Consider the following 15,896-nt stretch of genomic DNA (forward strand, 5'->3'; position numbering starts at 1 on the left):
ACGAATTCGAGTCAGGGTCAGAAATTTAAAAAAATCTTTTTTCAATCCAAAACACGGAATACAGCTATATCGGCAGAGGCAAAAGAAACAACCACTCAACAAATACTAAATAGAACATTCGACGTCAAGTTTACAAATAAGGATGCAATTTCACTTTCTAAAATTTAGAATTCTCCACGACGCCATAGGCCTTCAAAATGTTTTTTGACGGCCTATGACGTGACGGACTTGCAACACTCTTGCAAGTGTCTTTAGGTGTCTCTGGGTGTATATTTACTGGTTTGTTACCAGAAAGACAGTTCAATATGGCAAACATCATTTTGGATGACTGATGGGGATGGATCATTTTTCAATATGGGCCCCTTGTAAATTTGCACTCCGCCGGGTATATTCGTATCACCAGAATTGCTGTGAATCTTATTTTTTTTTCCTTTTTAGCCTAGTATAAACAAACACATTGATTTGGGGGCTTTAAAATATTGTAAAAACTGCAAATTGGCCAAGTAAACACAAAGTTTCACCTTGATTTGTGGCTAGTGTAACATTGAAAATATTCTCACAATTGTTCGAGTATTAAAAACCGGGCCAGAATTATACTCCAGTTTCACTCAAAGATGCCACTCAGTTTCACTCAAAAAAACCTGAAACTGGTGAGAAAAACCTGAAAAAGCATGTGAATGCAGGCCACAAAGCCCCAAAACGGGCTGAAAATGAATAAAAAAGCGGGACTTGGACTCACTAAAACCTGGCTAAAACCTGAAAAGTGGCATCTCGGCCTCTATACTCATTAATTTGGTGTAGGCCTAATGGGGTCTATGCCTACTATACATTTTACAGACCGACAGTCAGTGGGAGAGGGGGTCCTTATAAGTTTTCCTGGATGTTGATTTTTTTTGTTCAATCTTCCGTGCGGCGACGAAAAAGGAACCCCGTTCTACGGGCCTGGGCGTCCGACCCAGAATTTGCGTTTTGGAGAATTTTTTTTTTTTAATTTGGCTAAAAGCATGTAAAATCAGCCGTTTTTGGGCTAAATTTTACTCATTTTGGCTGAATATTTTTAGAATATGTTTGCAACGGCCTTCCGCCCGTAGAACATGGGGTTTTTATCATCGCCTATAAAGGGGTCAGTCATTATTTTGACGGGTAAGTGCCAGATTCTCCAGCCCCACAGTATTACGAACAAAGGATATATACACATGAATTAAATATTAAAATGACCAGAAATTTCCATGATTTTGGCTCATTTTGTCATGTAATTGAGCCCCCGGAGGTAAAATGGGCATGCCAAAAATTGCTCCCCCCCCTTCCATTGACCGGCCAAAATATATTTGCCCCCCCATATATATATGCCAAATTTTGGGAATCCCGATTTGCAAACCTTAAAATTTTATGGTCTAGATACATAATGGGAGCGCGGTGAACAGAAAAATATTTCCGTACGTCACTAAGTAGATTCATCAGATTTGTTGTTAAACATAAAAGATTTCTTTTGAACAAAACCAAAACATTTACTCATTATTGACCGTTTTGCCTATCATGGTTGTAGACAACATCAGAAGGATCAACAAACATCATTCTGATGATGCCTACCGACCATGATAAGCTAAACCATTTGTGATGCGATCAAGCAAAATCAGTCGGAAGTCGGCAATATTGATTTTGAGATATAGCCAAACAAAGCAACTATTTCCTTTTGTTTCCTATTGTTTTGGAAACTCTTAAATTGGTCATATCTTTGGAACTGCATGTTCAATTTCAATGGGGTGTTCTGCAAAATTCAGCTTTGTATAGAATGCTTTTTACTATCGTATACAAAACTGAAAATTTAATGTTGCAGACTTCCGACTGACTTTGCTTGATCGCATCAATAGTGCAAAAGTTTCAAAAGAAATCTTTTATAACGTTTCCGTGCGCGTACTGTTTTCCTAAGCCTTTTAGTGCGTTCCTCATGAATGTGTGTCTAAACTAAAATCGTTTGTCCGGGACCCTTTCTGCCAAAAATTACTTGCGCACTTTTTAGCTTCCCAACCAAAATTCTTGCTCCCCAGGGCTCATAATTATTGCACAGGCCCTTAGCCTTACTCAGAGCAGGCAGCACACATAAGTGTTGAAAAAATAGTGCATTTGGTCTGGTTCGAACCGGCGACCTTCATAATACTATAATGACGCTCTAACTATTCTGCAACATGCCTCTGTGGCTCAGTTGGTTAGGCATCATGCTAGTATTACGAAGGTTGCCGGTTCAACTCCGACCAGATGTACTATAGTCCATATACCTTCCTCGAGTCAGTAAAGTGAAATAAAATTTTGAGAATTTCTCAAAAACTATTAATTTTTCAGGAATCTGTTATGCTAGTTGGATTCCTTGCATCATTTCCTTTCTGAAAATTTATACTTTTGTATACTTCTCATCATTACCTTTAGAGATACAATAAAAAGCAATACCTAAATTACTGACTCGAGGAAGGTATACAGATTATAGTTGTTTGCTATAGGTGGGGTTTTTTCAACGATGTGCGCCGCTGCTCTGTGCACTGGCTGCTCTGGGTAAAGATTAAAATGTGTACATCTCATCAACCCAGAGAACTAAGTATAATAATTTCAATATTATGTATTGGTTCATATTGCAGCCGAGTGGCTGAATTAGCCTACATGATTTTTACACTACTGAAAAACATGTTTAATTGCACACTAGAAATATGTAAAAACATTTTAACATATAAAGATAAAACAAGATAATAAGAAATTATTCTCAAATGGGAATGTCAGATAAATGCTAATATTGGGAGCCCAAACAAATCAAAGCCTATAGATTGGAAACTACGACTTGAACAACACCTGACAGCCTCCATTTGTTTTTATCAGTCAAAGTGTACATAACATCATAGACTGGGGCTTGTATTGTGCTGGTGCCATCATAGGCTCTGTTCTCACCAACAGTCAAATCAACCACATACTTATCCGAGGCATCAGTGGAATGAATCAGGACCAATGACATTGCCTTGAGGAACACCACCATTTAAGTAAGACCCTGGTCTGAATATTCATCTTTATATTTCAATGACTCTTTTCATTAAATTTAATTTTTTATCAGTCATGGTTTCCCTACAACATTTGTAGATAAATGATGCATGAATTTCAAACATTGTGCGATATTTGTCGTTGGAGCTTGCAATTTAGTTCTTTAAGACTTTAAGGGATCAGAAAAACGTTGGTAGAAAAAACACACCTTACTCAGAAAAAAGTTAAAAGCCCTACAAAGTATTCATCATGTCATCATGTAATCCTAAAACATCTTAGATGGTGCAAACTATTCATTATATGAATTGGTATCAAAAACCATACAATTAGAGTAACTGTTTAGGAAAATCTTAAAGAGTGTTTGAAATTTTATCCCCATGGAGCCAAAAATGTGACCCTTGAAATTTTTGTTTATATTAAAATAGAGAACATAGTGTTTTATAGATCAAACAATACTTTTTCAGATTCATTATGATCAGAGGAATACTTTGGTGTGGTTTTTAACAAGATATGAAATTTGACGCCTGTTTAACCTTTAATTCTTTTCTGACCAAGATGCATTGTTGTCACCAAAGTTTTTCTTATTCTTTGAGGTATGATATTAAAGCTGATGGGTTGGGTTCTTGATGTCTTGATATTGTGCAACTGTGCCCTATAGGTCAGTTTCACTGTGGTACAATATCCAATTGCCAAATGAAGATATTTCATGTAGGGACGATCATCCATCCTATTCTCTGGTCTTTAGCTTGTTGCTGTATAGGCCAGTTCCTTCCTGTGCAATGTGCAAATTTTCATCTGAAAAAGGAACATAATTAAAGACAAGTTTAGACAAGACATTTTAATACTAAAAACTAAAACAAGTCTAAAATGGAAAGTGCACAAAGACTGTTTAAAGATGTTTGTTTGATTCAGTATTTGTATTACTATTTCATTAATGGGACATTCAGAGATGCTGAGTTTTATGATTCTAAAGATTTTCAGGAAAGATCGTTTTCATATAGTCACATGAGATCATAATCATCTTTTAGTAAATTGTGCATTCCAAGGGCACTTGTTTGTTTATTATTATTAAAGGGACATTCAAGAGATTTTGAGTTTTATTGTAAATACAAATTTAGTTTTATGGCGACCCTACATACACACATCAAAAGTAGTGGAAAAGTCATTTCGGCATGTCACGTGGAACATTATCGTTTAGTGCCTTGTCACATGGCAGGGATCATTGTCTTTTAGTGAAATTATGATTGTACCACTACCACATCATGAAATCAAAATATTAGCATGTGCCTTAAAATCAAAAAACTTACACATACCAGGTCTTTTATATGGAACACAATCTGTTCGTTCTGGACTAAACTCTGTAGACGTGAGACGTTAGTTGCATCGACACATTCTCCTCACAACTATCATGTGGCTAAGTTGCTGCAACAGTTCACTTCAAGGCACCGACCTAATTGAATGAGGAAAGTACAAGAAACATGATTTGTACCGGTATGTTGTTATTTTATTAGCCAAGCCGATAGTAGGCCTAACTTTTCAGAATTTAATACTGACCTGACCCGTGACCTGAATAGTCTTTAAAAATTTAAGATAGGCCTAAGCCTTATATAATAGCCCGCCCTATTATTTATCAATTAGCCTAGGCCTCAGTGTTTTTTACCCTTCAATCTTTTAATGACATGTCATTTGACTAAAATAGTAAGCCCGGCCTCAACTTCCTATTCGAAGCCTAATCTGTGCAAGCCTAGCTGCCCTAGGCATTGTGCCCTCTACACAAGGTGTATCTTCTTTGATCCAGACTACACACACATTGATTGTCACTGACAGGCCTATTGTGAACCAAAATTGCTGTAATAGCCTAGAAATCATACAAAAGGTGACCCTTTTAGACTAGTCCTAGCCTAAGTTAGGCACAGATCGTAGGCTATGTTTATACTGTATCACCTGTTTGCCAGACTAGTATGACTTGTTTATTTATATTCTGAACTGAAGTTTTAGTAGATTTAATAACGGCCTCTCAGTTTGCCCCGATCATATTCATTTTTTTGCACAATTTCTTATGCTTGCATCGTATATGTCCAATCCGCACACATATATCATTTGTGTCTCGCATTGTCTTTAATCGCCCTGCTAGGGCCACGGTGGCACTGTAGTGAGGGGCACGGACAAGGTGGCACACATACAGTGGCCTAAAACTTTGACCCTCCCCCCAGCAACATTACATGAAGGAAGGAGTCTGCCCCAATCACCTTGTCCTTGAAAGAGAGATGGGCACTCCGGCCTGTTTGTTTGTTTGTTTACCCAGGTTGGTCCGTGAGGAACACATGCTAATGTTAATTAACACAGGCGTGTCCCCTTTTTTAGGGCGACAAATCCGCATAGATAGGCCTCTCACTCATTTTTTTATATTTAATTTAGTCTAGCATGTCCAGATATTTAATTACGCCTAATACACATTTAAACTGTCACTGAACAGAGAATACTCCCCGGGGATGACTCGAATCACAGTGACAGTATGAGTATGCTTTTAAAGTTTTTTTATCATGTTTGTAGGCTAGGCTAGCCTGGCAATAATGTGCATTTTACATCTGTCAACATACAGTTTAACAGTAACAAAGCACCACGTATTCATGGTATTATAAATAATATTAATTAGCACGTTTTTTAATATCAAACTGGTGATGAATTGAGAATAAAGCTTACTTAAGTTATCGGCTTCAGTTACTTACCGAACATTCGAGACAACTGAAGTGGTTATACTGTGACGAAAAATGCCAAAAACACCAACGGAAAATCACGGAGTATGCAACCCACATCACGTACAGTCCAGGAAAATTGCGTGTGTTATCTACGGTGATTTGGCGAACCTTTCTTTCAAAATCTTTTACAATTCAAGAGTTACTGTGTGCCCAATATGATCTAAGTCAGCAAATCTTTACATGCACAACATTTGAAGACATAAACATCAGGAAATTTTGACTTTTTTGGTTTAAAACTGAGAAAATGATGATGTTTCTTCGTAACTCGTCGTCACGGCCAAATATGAGGGAGTACGCGCATCACGGTGATCGCTGGGCGATTCGATTAGGAATGCAAAAACACGACAAGGGTACCTTCATTGCTACTTCACACATGGGGTACACAGTAGGTGACACATGAGGTAAACAGTAGGTGACACATGGGTACACAGTAGGTGCGGCTACTGTGCAGGTACTTCCATGGAAGGACTATTAGAAGTACCCACACTATGGTGTGCCTATAAGTCACCTACTCGGTACAATCGCAGTTGACTCGGAGGTGACGCATGGTGGAGTACCGACATAGGTACTCAACTACGGGAGTATCTACAGTATGGTGGCCGGCGCTGGTACTTTGGTGTAGTACCAACGTCGGCTACCACGGATGGGGTACTCGGTAGTAGCAGCAGTAGTACCTACAAAGTACCAGTGCAGCAGAGGTACACCGTCGCCAGGAATCTTGTAGTGTACTTAAATACTGCATTGTATAAAATTAACTTTTTTTACTTCATACATTACTTTGTAAATAGTAATATAAAAATAATAATTATATGAAATAAAAAATTGTATCAAAATACTAAATACTAGAAAATGTTGCTACTCACTTAATTTTGTTCTGGTTGTAGTGACTGCCCAGATGTAACTGAACTGATTTGAAACAATTTTTGCATCTTCATGAAAATTATAAATAAGTAATTACTAACTCAAGGAACGTCAAGTTTTAGCTGATCTGCTTTGACTCTGGGTTATGACTAAACAAAAAATCTTCATAAAGGGCATTTCAGTTAAATGTCACTACAGAAAAGGGAAAAATGAAATACTCTACAATAGGAGCAGTAGTGACTAAATATAAGTAACTCATGTTCAATACATTGCTTTGATTCTTTATATACTTCAGTACTTGTTGGGAAATATCCCAAAGTAAATTTAACAGATTATCAAATATTAAACATTGTATCATCATTTGTCATCGCTTCCTCTATTCCATGAATGTGGGTGATTAGGTGTATATTTGTTTTTTTGTAGATAATACATCTAGGCCTAAATCTTGATTCTTTGCACATGATCATTAACCTTTCTGCCTTTGTTTTTAAATATGCCATTTTACATGTTTATGAAGCTACATGCAAAAAACAATATTTGTGTTTGTTTGAAAGTTTCATCTATGCAAACAAGTGTGAAAATTTGTATCATGAAAAAAATGTGCACATAATACTTTTTATTATGTATCTTCACTGACTGTAACTACATGTAGATGTATACTCACTATAAAAAAAAAACACACATTAAGGCTTATGAGCAAAATTAAACTGGGTCTCTGTGGTTTACCTCGGTGCCAGCGGTTATAATCAATTTTCTTACGGTAGGGGAGATTGGGGTTAGTTGGAACGCGGGGTAAGTTGAAACATTGTATTTTTTTCTGACACAAAAATTAATTTGGTAAAATATTGGCACCTAGTAATAGGTATTAGTAAGGGTCATCCACCAAATTAGCAACAACACTGATGCCCCACCAGTGTTGGCTTGGGAAAGGAATATCTGTTTTTTGACTTACTGACTAATTTTTATACCCCTCAGAAAAGATGCGTTATCTCCATGTTGTTTGAAGATCCAGGGAATCATTTTTTGAGTATCATAAGCACTAGTAGTAAGTCCCAGAATAATGTTAAATAAAAGTTTTATTGTATTTCTTATTTTGTGTAATAAACTTTGAAAAGTAAAAATAGGCATCGGGGTTAGTTGAAACTTTTGAGGTGGGGTTAGTTGACACATGAAAATCACATAGAAAAATATGGTTAAAAATTTGACTTTTTAAAAATTTGTAACATGTTTACCATTTCTTCAATATTGCTTTAATATGGTTAAAAAGCAATAATACAAGCAAAAAGTGCACACAGAAAGTACATTTTATAATATTTGAGGCTTCTCATATTTTGGTCCATGGTGACACTCGTCACCTTGTGTCCAAAGTATTGACCCGCACTCCCACATATTTATTTATTCATTTTTTCACACTGATTGTATGTTAAAGGGTGCCTTCAAGGGAAGTATAACCCTAACAACACAATAATAATTATTTTGAAATTTTAACAAGCCGTGTTTCAACTAACCCCACCCTATGTTTCAACTTACCCCAGGGGTGGGGTTAGTTGAAACACTTTTTTTCAAATTTTCAAATTGGATTATATGAATAATCATAAGCAGGTCCAATAAAGTATAAGGCTGTATTTGTAGCATGTATGTATATGTTTATACTGATATGGTTAGTGTTTCTTGAAAGTAATCGGTTTGCTTTAAAAAGACGATTTTGTGAAAAATGTTTCAACTAACCCCAATCTCCCCTACTCATTATGAGGAATGAGGAAACCAATGGTAGTTTCCATGGACAAATCCAAAGTCATAATACTATCCTGCGCGAAAAAATATTTGTTTGTTTGTTGTTTGTCCATGTTTTTTGTGAATAACACCCACTGTTGACTAAAACAAGTCATACAAATTTTAGTCAGCAACAAAATAAATAACAAGGTACAGCCACACACCCCAAAATATTGCAAAAGTATTAATTAAAAAGTTCGCGAGGATAGCGAGCAAAAAAGAATCAGGTTTTTATGCTTTTTAAGTTTTTGGACAAAATATTTTTAAGTCAGAATTTTGTGACGGTCCACTTTTCACAAAATTGCTGGGAAAAAAGGTCCACTTTTTCAAAATCTGTATTCCCCCAAAAAATCCTGCACGTTGGGCCCGGGTAAAAGTGAAAAGACTTTTATATGACAACTGAAACCAAATCACACACTCAGTCAGTCAATTTTATGCACTAATTCTCATGACGGAGGGGTTGGTTTACCAGGAGTATAATGTGGGTGTTCATTCATTCAAAAATTCTTGATATGCACTGTATGACTTTGAATACAAAAAAGATATTAATCAAATTCTGAAATTTGTATTCAGAACAATTAGCTGACATAATATACAAATAATCAGGGAATTTACAGAATGTTAAATTATTTCCTTTCACAAAGCCCATATAGTCAAATATCATACAATTTTGTTGTTTTGTTTATTTATTTTAGTCAGAAGTGGTTACTGGCTGGTTCAGTAGGATTTAGTGCAAACCAGAAACTTCCTGAATTCTGACAGCCAGTTTATTAACCAATGATAAATTATAACTTCAAAATAATTATTTTATAGTCCCCCGCACAGAGTTGGTTCCCTATCTTGTAAATGCAATAGCTTACATTCTAAGCGAATATGGGTGTCCATCTTCACAGCATATAGATGTATCTCAAATAGGCAGTAGTTGAGTTTTGAAGTGGATCATGGGTCAAAGGTCAAATTGGGTTAATCAGGATTTAAATTGCTTGTCCTGGGTTAAAACAACTGCCACTGCAGGGTTTTTGCAACTGCTATGACAGTAGGCACAGTGGTTTGAGAACCACCTTTTATTTCCATCGCAACTCTCCCTGTTGCCAAGTTACAAGAGGCATTTTTATTTGTTAGGGGTGGGTGGGTATGAGGGGGTGCATTGTCAAGACCTGCAAACAATCGGGACACACACCCAAAATTTTCTGAAAAACTGTGGACACCCAGCAATTGTGGATGTCCATGATTTCCTCTCCCTTACCAGGTTGACCTTTGACTTTTATTTCTTTCATATTTTATCTTTCAGAGTAGTGCCACAAGCGATATGTACACGATATGGGCTGGCTATAGGAGCAACTTTGGCACCGTAAGTAAACTCCATAAATATACGGTTCATACAAATTTTACTATAAAACAGACACTGTTTTTTGAGAGGAGTAAGACTAGAGTGATTGTTCTTGTACAGCTCCTCTTATTGCATGTGTGAGAGTGATACATAGCTTCTTTCAATGACTCGCTATCTCTTTAGGGGCTGTGAAATAATTATGAGCCCCCCCCCCTTTAGGCTGGTAAAATTTCCAAAATTCCAAAAAAATTTTTTTACATTCCTGGAATTGGATGATGATATGTCATCGTAAAAAGAGCAACAAAAATGTTGTATGTGTAGTGCATTCTGTAGGATTTGATTTGATACTGCCACCAGCTACCAATGCACGGTAAAACAAAGTACATGTATGACAACTACTTTATCAATTTTAAGCAATATGTAAATTCACAATGTTAAAGACTCTTGTTTTTCTTTCTTTCTTTCTAGATTAGTTTATTGTTTGATGGCTCTACTATTCATAATAGCATGGCCTATAGCTAAAATATTAGATTGTGTACTGGGGCATGAACATGGGACATTCTTCAGGAGAGCGGGTAAGTATTTGTATGTGGGGGTGTGTCCCGGGGGTGGGGGGTGTTTGTTTTCACCGACAAACGTGGACCCACCTGTGACATTTCAGTGCAGAGCCATGGAAACTGTGGACGTCCACGGTTTTAAGAAAACATCAGAAGGTGCTACATGGCAAAGTAATGCATATGGGGTGTAGGTCCCCTATCGTAGATCCTCGGTTTTGGGATTAAATACTGTTTTATGGCAGGAAAATTCAAGCAGGTCCTCGGTTTAGTGCAGTTTCAAATGTATAGATTTAAGTCCTCAGTTAGACAGATCCAATTAGAGGTCCTCGGTTGAAAAATTCTAAATCCTTTTTGCCAGTCTTTACAACTATGTGTATGTATGTGGGTATGCATCGATATTTGCTTACAAATGCTGTAATCTGTAAGTCACATTTGCATGCACATTTGAAAGATGGGTCCGCTATTGTGCCTCAAAAATAGTGATCTCGGTTGGCAGATGTATTATGTTATTATCATACTGTGTGTCATACCCATTTAGGTAACCCCATACCATTTGAAATCGCCCTCCCTGTGTGGAATATTTAAGGTCATGTCTTCCATATAAGGGGGTGAAATTTCCATTTGAACTTCACATAATTTTGTATAATGACCTTAACCTTGATATTTTGTTTGATTGTTTATATTTTCCTCCAACAGAATTAGGTGTCTTGGTTGATCTGCATCAAACGAAAATATCTGAAAATGAAGAACCATTAACAGAGGATGAAGTTATGATAATAAAAGGCGCCCTCAAGATGCGGCACAAGGAAGTCAAGGATGCGTATGTTCAACTGGACAGGGTTTTTATGGTAGATATCCAACAGAAGATGGATAAAGATGCTATGAAACAGGTTTGTATGCATGCACCCCACACACATGCCCCACACCCCACACCCCACCCCTGTGTGTGTTCACCGCCAACCATGCACAATGTGTATTTATTGCTATAATAAACTAATAATAAATTTCAGATTTATATATAGCGCCTTTTCCAGATCTTGCAGGATTCAAAGCGCTGTAATTTCACTGCCGTGGTGAATCATCACAATCAGATTGTATCAACTAGGCGGTTGCAGCCGAACCTGGCGCAAACCTATCCGCACTTAGATTGTAGCATCCACCAATTATCTGTGCAGCTCTTCAAATTCCATTGCGTGAAGGAAGTTTTCATTAACTAAACAACTAATCATCAATTATTTGAAAGCAGGAGGAAATCTGCGAGAGCGAGCATAGAATCAGAATAAACCAAGTGCACATACAGTCCTTGGGCACAAAGACCAGTGGTGGAAGGCGAGGGAACAATCGCTGCACCAACTCGCTCTCCCTATCCAATCGCAGACGTGTGTATGGTGTTTTCATTTCCTAACCGTGGACAAAAAATGGCGGGTTTTTTGTGTGTATGATACAAAACGGAATTTTACCCATCAACTGTTGACCATATTTTTTAAACATATGGTCCGCAGTTTTGAGCAAGTATAGCTCAAATGCAAATTCTGATGTCAAAGTATCTGCCATCTTACCAACAAAAGTATCAATTTTCCCCAACAACTTCCGGTCTAATGAGGAAAGATTGGAAGGAAATAAGATTGTTGACTGGTTAAACATGGGTCGATAGTCAAGAAATAAACATATTTTGCAAGATCTGAATGTGTTCTGTTCATTGGGGTACTTTTTGTCACTATCGACCCATGTTGCACTAGATGGCACATCAATACAGAAACTTGAAATGGGACAAATGCATTAAGATATATTATCTTCTCTGACTAAAATCTTTTTAAAAAAATGAGGGGGCTATACACATAATGAAACTTGTATCCTAAAATGAATACAGATCAGAGGCTGGAATTGGTGAACATTTATAGCACCCTCATTAGACCAAAAAGTTCAAAAAGTTAGAATTCTGATGCGGCTGTAGCTGAAATATCAAAGTGTTTTTACACATTTAAACTTTGTCCTCTGGCCACATGCCTGCAACTTTATATAATCCCTTTGAGGAGTTTGTTGTACTGTAAAGCAGAAGCACTTTCAGCTTGTTTCATTAAAGTGTTCCTACTAAAGTGTGATAATTAAAGGGTTCTCAAACTTTTTCAATCTCTTTCCATGTTCTTTACATCCTACAGATCTTATCTAAGGGTCACTCTCGAGTACCGGTATACGACCCTCAAGAAGACACGATCCGTGGAATCCTACTTGTCAAAAATCTCATTGAACTCAATCCACAACACCCACTTTCAATGGAGCAAATCTTCCACCAATATGGCCGCCCATTACCCATAGTACCTTGCAACATGCCACTATACGATCTACTTAATGATATGCAGACAGGGCGATGTCACATGGCAGCGGTTACTGCAGAGGCAGAGTTGTCGAATGCGATGGATGTGGATGGGCAAGCAAAAGTTGTAGATAAAAAGGTAAAAAAAATCATGCAGCTAAATAAAAATAAAAAGTTCTATATATTTGTGCAAACCTAAAAAAAACCTAATGATTATGATGATATTTTGATCCACAGAAACTGCATATTCTGGCACGTTGCTACTTTGTTCTCTGCATATTTTGTCCATGTGCTACTTTTTAATGTGTAGCCTATAGTCTGTTATACTGTAACGGGGGGAATTTTGGCGCTATTTATTTATCAAGCCTTTCCCATTCCAAACTGCTACCGCTAAATTTCCCTTGTGTATAGGTCGATGTCTGGATACGCTAGAATCACAAATTAAAGAACAACTAAAACAGTTCAAAATTGGCAAGCGCAAAGTATTATTGTGCAGAAATTTCCACTTTTACCAGTAACTGAAGTTTTATCCCTAGAGAGAACAAAATTCTCTTTAAAAGGGAATGGTCGATTACAAGGGGCTATTACGAAGATGTGGGTTATAACATGATGGCTATTCACAGCAGTTGGCTTGATTACCAAAAAAAAGTGTTAGGTACCACATACTTCCACAAACCAAGGTTTTGATCTATGTGAAGTGTTTGGTCTCAACCTTTTTGCCAAAAAATGCTGCTGGTACACTCTTTTTGTCCTCACATGACCAAAATTGCACATTTTTTCCTAGTATTATACAGACCTTTTAGGATCACATTGCCAGTTTGAATTCATAATTGTTAATGCCCTGTGTTGCAAAAGTGCAAAATGGTAAGGATATAGTATTCTTAGTCAGTAGGAGTGGTCTAGTTCGTAGACACATTTCTGATTGGATAATCGCATGATTTGGGTGCCGTCTATCAGGCCGTGACGACCCCACGTCATCCCGCGTCTTGATAATGCGTAACACTTTTGTAGAGGTGCGGCGTATGTATCGCGCTGTATGCGTGGGCTAGTGCAGAATCTGTGAGCAGCGCTTAGCAGTACGCGCAAACAGAATATGTGAAGTTGTAAACAAGTTTCGTTCATTTGATAATGAGGGGAGTTTTTATGACGATAACTTAGTTTTTGCTTTAAAAAATTGTTTACAGTTATTAAAATAGTATTTAACTGACTAAGAATGAGAATAAACGTGCGCCGGCATCCACTACTCAAAATATTGGACCTGCCTGTCGTCTATCACACGGTAGAGGATAGGCAAAATAAAAATTCCTATCGTTTATTCTCTAAGCAACAGACTGGTGCACTATTGTATAAATAAACCAGTGCTCAATTAGACATTTGTATGGTATATTTTCAGCAGATAAATTTCAGTTACCATCTCTTTCTTGTAATGCAAACATGCCTTATAAACATATTGCCTATTGCAGGCATATTGTTTAAAATCATTGTATGATGTACAGTGCAGGCCCATAGCGTGTGGGTTGCAGGTGTGCACCCTGATATCCACCATAAGGTCCACCTGTGTGAGGACATAGGGCCAAAAATAACTTTTAGTGATTCACATCAGGTACTCTCTTGAGTCCAAATAATAGAAAAAGATTCATAAAGGCCACTTTTGCTTGTAAGTAATTTTTTTACAACCAAAAAAGTCACATTTCATTTTGGATATCCCCTCCACGAAAAATGATGTTGATTCATATGATTCACACCATGTGATGTTGTTGTCTTAGCTGTTGCATTGTTTAAAACACCCAAATTCAAACAAGAAAGTATAATAAGTTTCTGTATTGATAACAGCAAACAGTGAAAATGATAATGGTTGTATTCAGATACGGGACAATAGTTCAAACCACTTTTCACAAAGTGGTAACTGTCGCATTATTGAAAAACCCCGGCGATAACACACATTTCTTTTTGATTATTTTGGGTGCAATGAGGTGAAACCACACAATGGGCTATTGAACCTTGTTTGTAATGTGATACCATGTGCGGTTAAGTGCTTTGAATGGAATGTTCAAATCAAGTTCTAACAAAATTTAAATATATGTGGCACATTGAGCAATGTATAAATCATGTTTACTTCCAACTGCTGAAATCTGATAAAGGTTTAACATATCTAGTTGGAAAGTAAGCTAATTTTTCTAGGTCTTAGAACTGGCTGTCTTGTATAAAAAAAACCTTGCACATAACCAGTTCGGGATGAAATCAAAACTTGACTGAGGGTTCTGGGAGGTTCCGTTTGGTTGGAGCCAGTTTGGAACAGGGTTCTACCGCCGATCAACCAGCTGTCGAGTTTTGATTTCATCACTTAGGGTTTTTTTTTTTCCCGGTTTTTTTTTCTGTTTTCTTTTCTTTCTTTCTTTTTTTTTCATTTCTTTGCGATATCATTAAATCATTATCAGGTTATGTTTGCAATTCCAAACTGTTTTAAATTCCCCTTGCAGGAATATAACTGGTCATAAGATAAAATTTGAATGTAATCATATCAATGTATGCATAGTAGGTATGATACTTTGGCCTTTTTAGTACAAATAGAATTGTTATGTTTGTATATGTGACCTACTACAACGAAATGAGTATAAAGTTGGTAGTTTCAAGACATGCTGACTGAGTTGATTTCTTTATTTGCCGGCAGCACACCTGTCCAAGCTATAAGAATGTCTGTTATGTCCTTTGTGAATGGTGGCACAATGGGCCATTCACAAATGAAACAAAGACTACCAACACAGTACATGTAGCTAGGGTGTTTCAAAACTACCAACTTGCAACTTTATGCTCATTTCGTGGTAGCAGATCACATAATAGTATCTCATTTTATATATCCTGTTTGAACTTGTGCTCTTATCTTATCTTGCCTTTTCAAATGCAGATTAAATTTCAGTTTGACAGCTAAAACTTTGCATTGCTAGTAAGTGGAAATGCATGATAAGACAGAGCACGGGGTTATACACTACAAGATTCTTATTGAGTCCTCCTGCACAGGTACACTGTTGCCAAGGTACTTGACTGGTGCACACAAAGTACCTATATAGTACCAATGCTGCTACTGCGCAGGACCCACCAGCAGTGGTACTGCACTGGTACTACACTGGTTCTCCCATGGTACTGCACAGTATAGGAATTTTGTAGTGTATATAATGAGATTTACAATGTCTGGAAATTTTGCAGTTCTATCAGTTCGGGATATATTACACAAAAAATTCCCCTTGTATTAAGACATATTAGAAAATGGTAATTGTGTCAAG

The 15,896-nt window shown here is 37.1% G+C and overlaps 1 protein-coding gene and 1 long non-coding RNA gene across 2 annotated transcripts in view; one reads left to right on the top strand and one right to left on the bottom strand.

Annotated features, from left to right (window-relative positions):
* LOC140144363 (uncharacterized) overlaps window positions 1-15,896 on the top strand; it is a 70,391-nt gene that overhangs the window by 27,369 nt on the left and 27,126 nt on the right. Inside the window, exons 4-7 of the mRNA XM_072166184.1 lie at window positions 9,706-9,765; window positions 10,213-10,319; window positions 10,998-11,191; window positions 12,461-12,754. Coding sequence (XP_072022285.1) covers window positions 9,706-9,765; window positions 10,213-10,319; window positions 10,998-11,191; window positions 12,461-12,754 — 655 coding nt within the window. The remainder of the gene's footprint in view (window positions 1-9,705; window positions 9,766-10,212; window positions 10,320-10,997; window positions 11,192-12,460; window positions 12,755-15,896) is intronic.
* LOC140144369 (uncharacterized) lies at window positions 3,341-5,850 on the bottom strand. Its single transcript, XR_011857873.1, has 3 exons — window positions 5,751-5,850; window positions 4,335-4,471; window positions 3,341-3,816 (listed from the first exon to the last, which is right to left on the bottom strand). It is a non-coding gene; the product is annotated as an uncharacterized lncRNA (long non-coding RNA).

This window comes from Amphiura filiformis, unplaced genomic scaffold (genome assembly GCF_039555335.1).
Source record: "Amphiura filiformis unplaced genomic scaffold, Afil_fr2py scaffold_51, whole genome shotgun sequence".
NCBI classification, from domain to species: Eukaryota; Metazoa; Echinodermata; class Ophiuroidea; order Amphilepidida; family Amphiuridae; genus Amphiura; species Amphiura filiformis.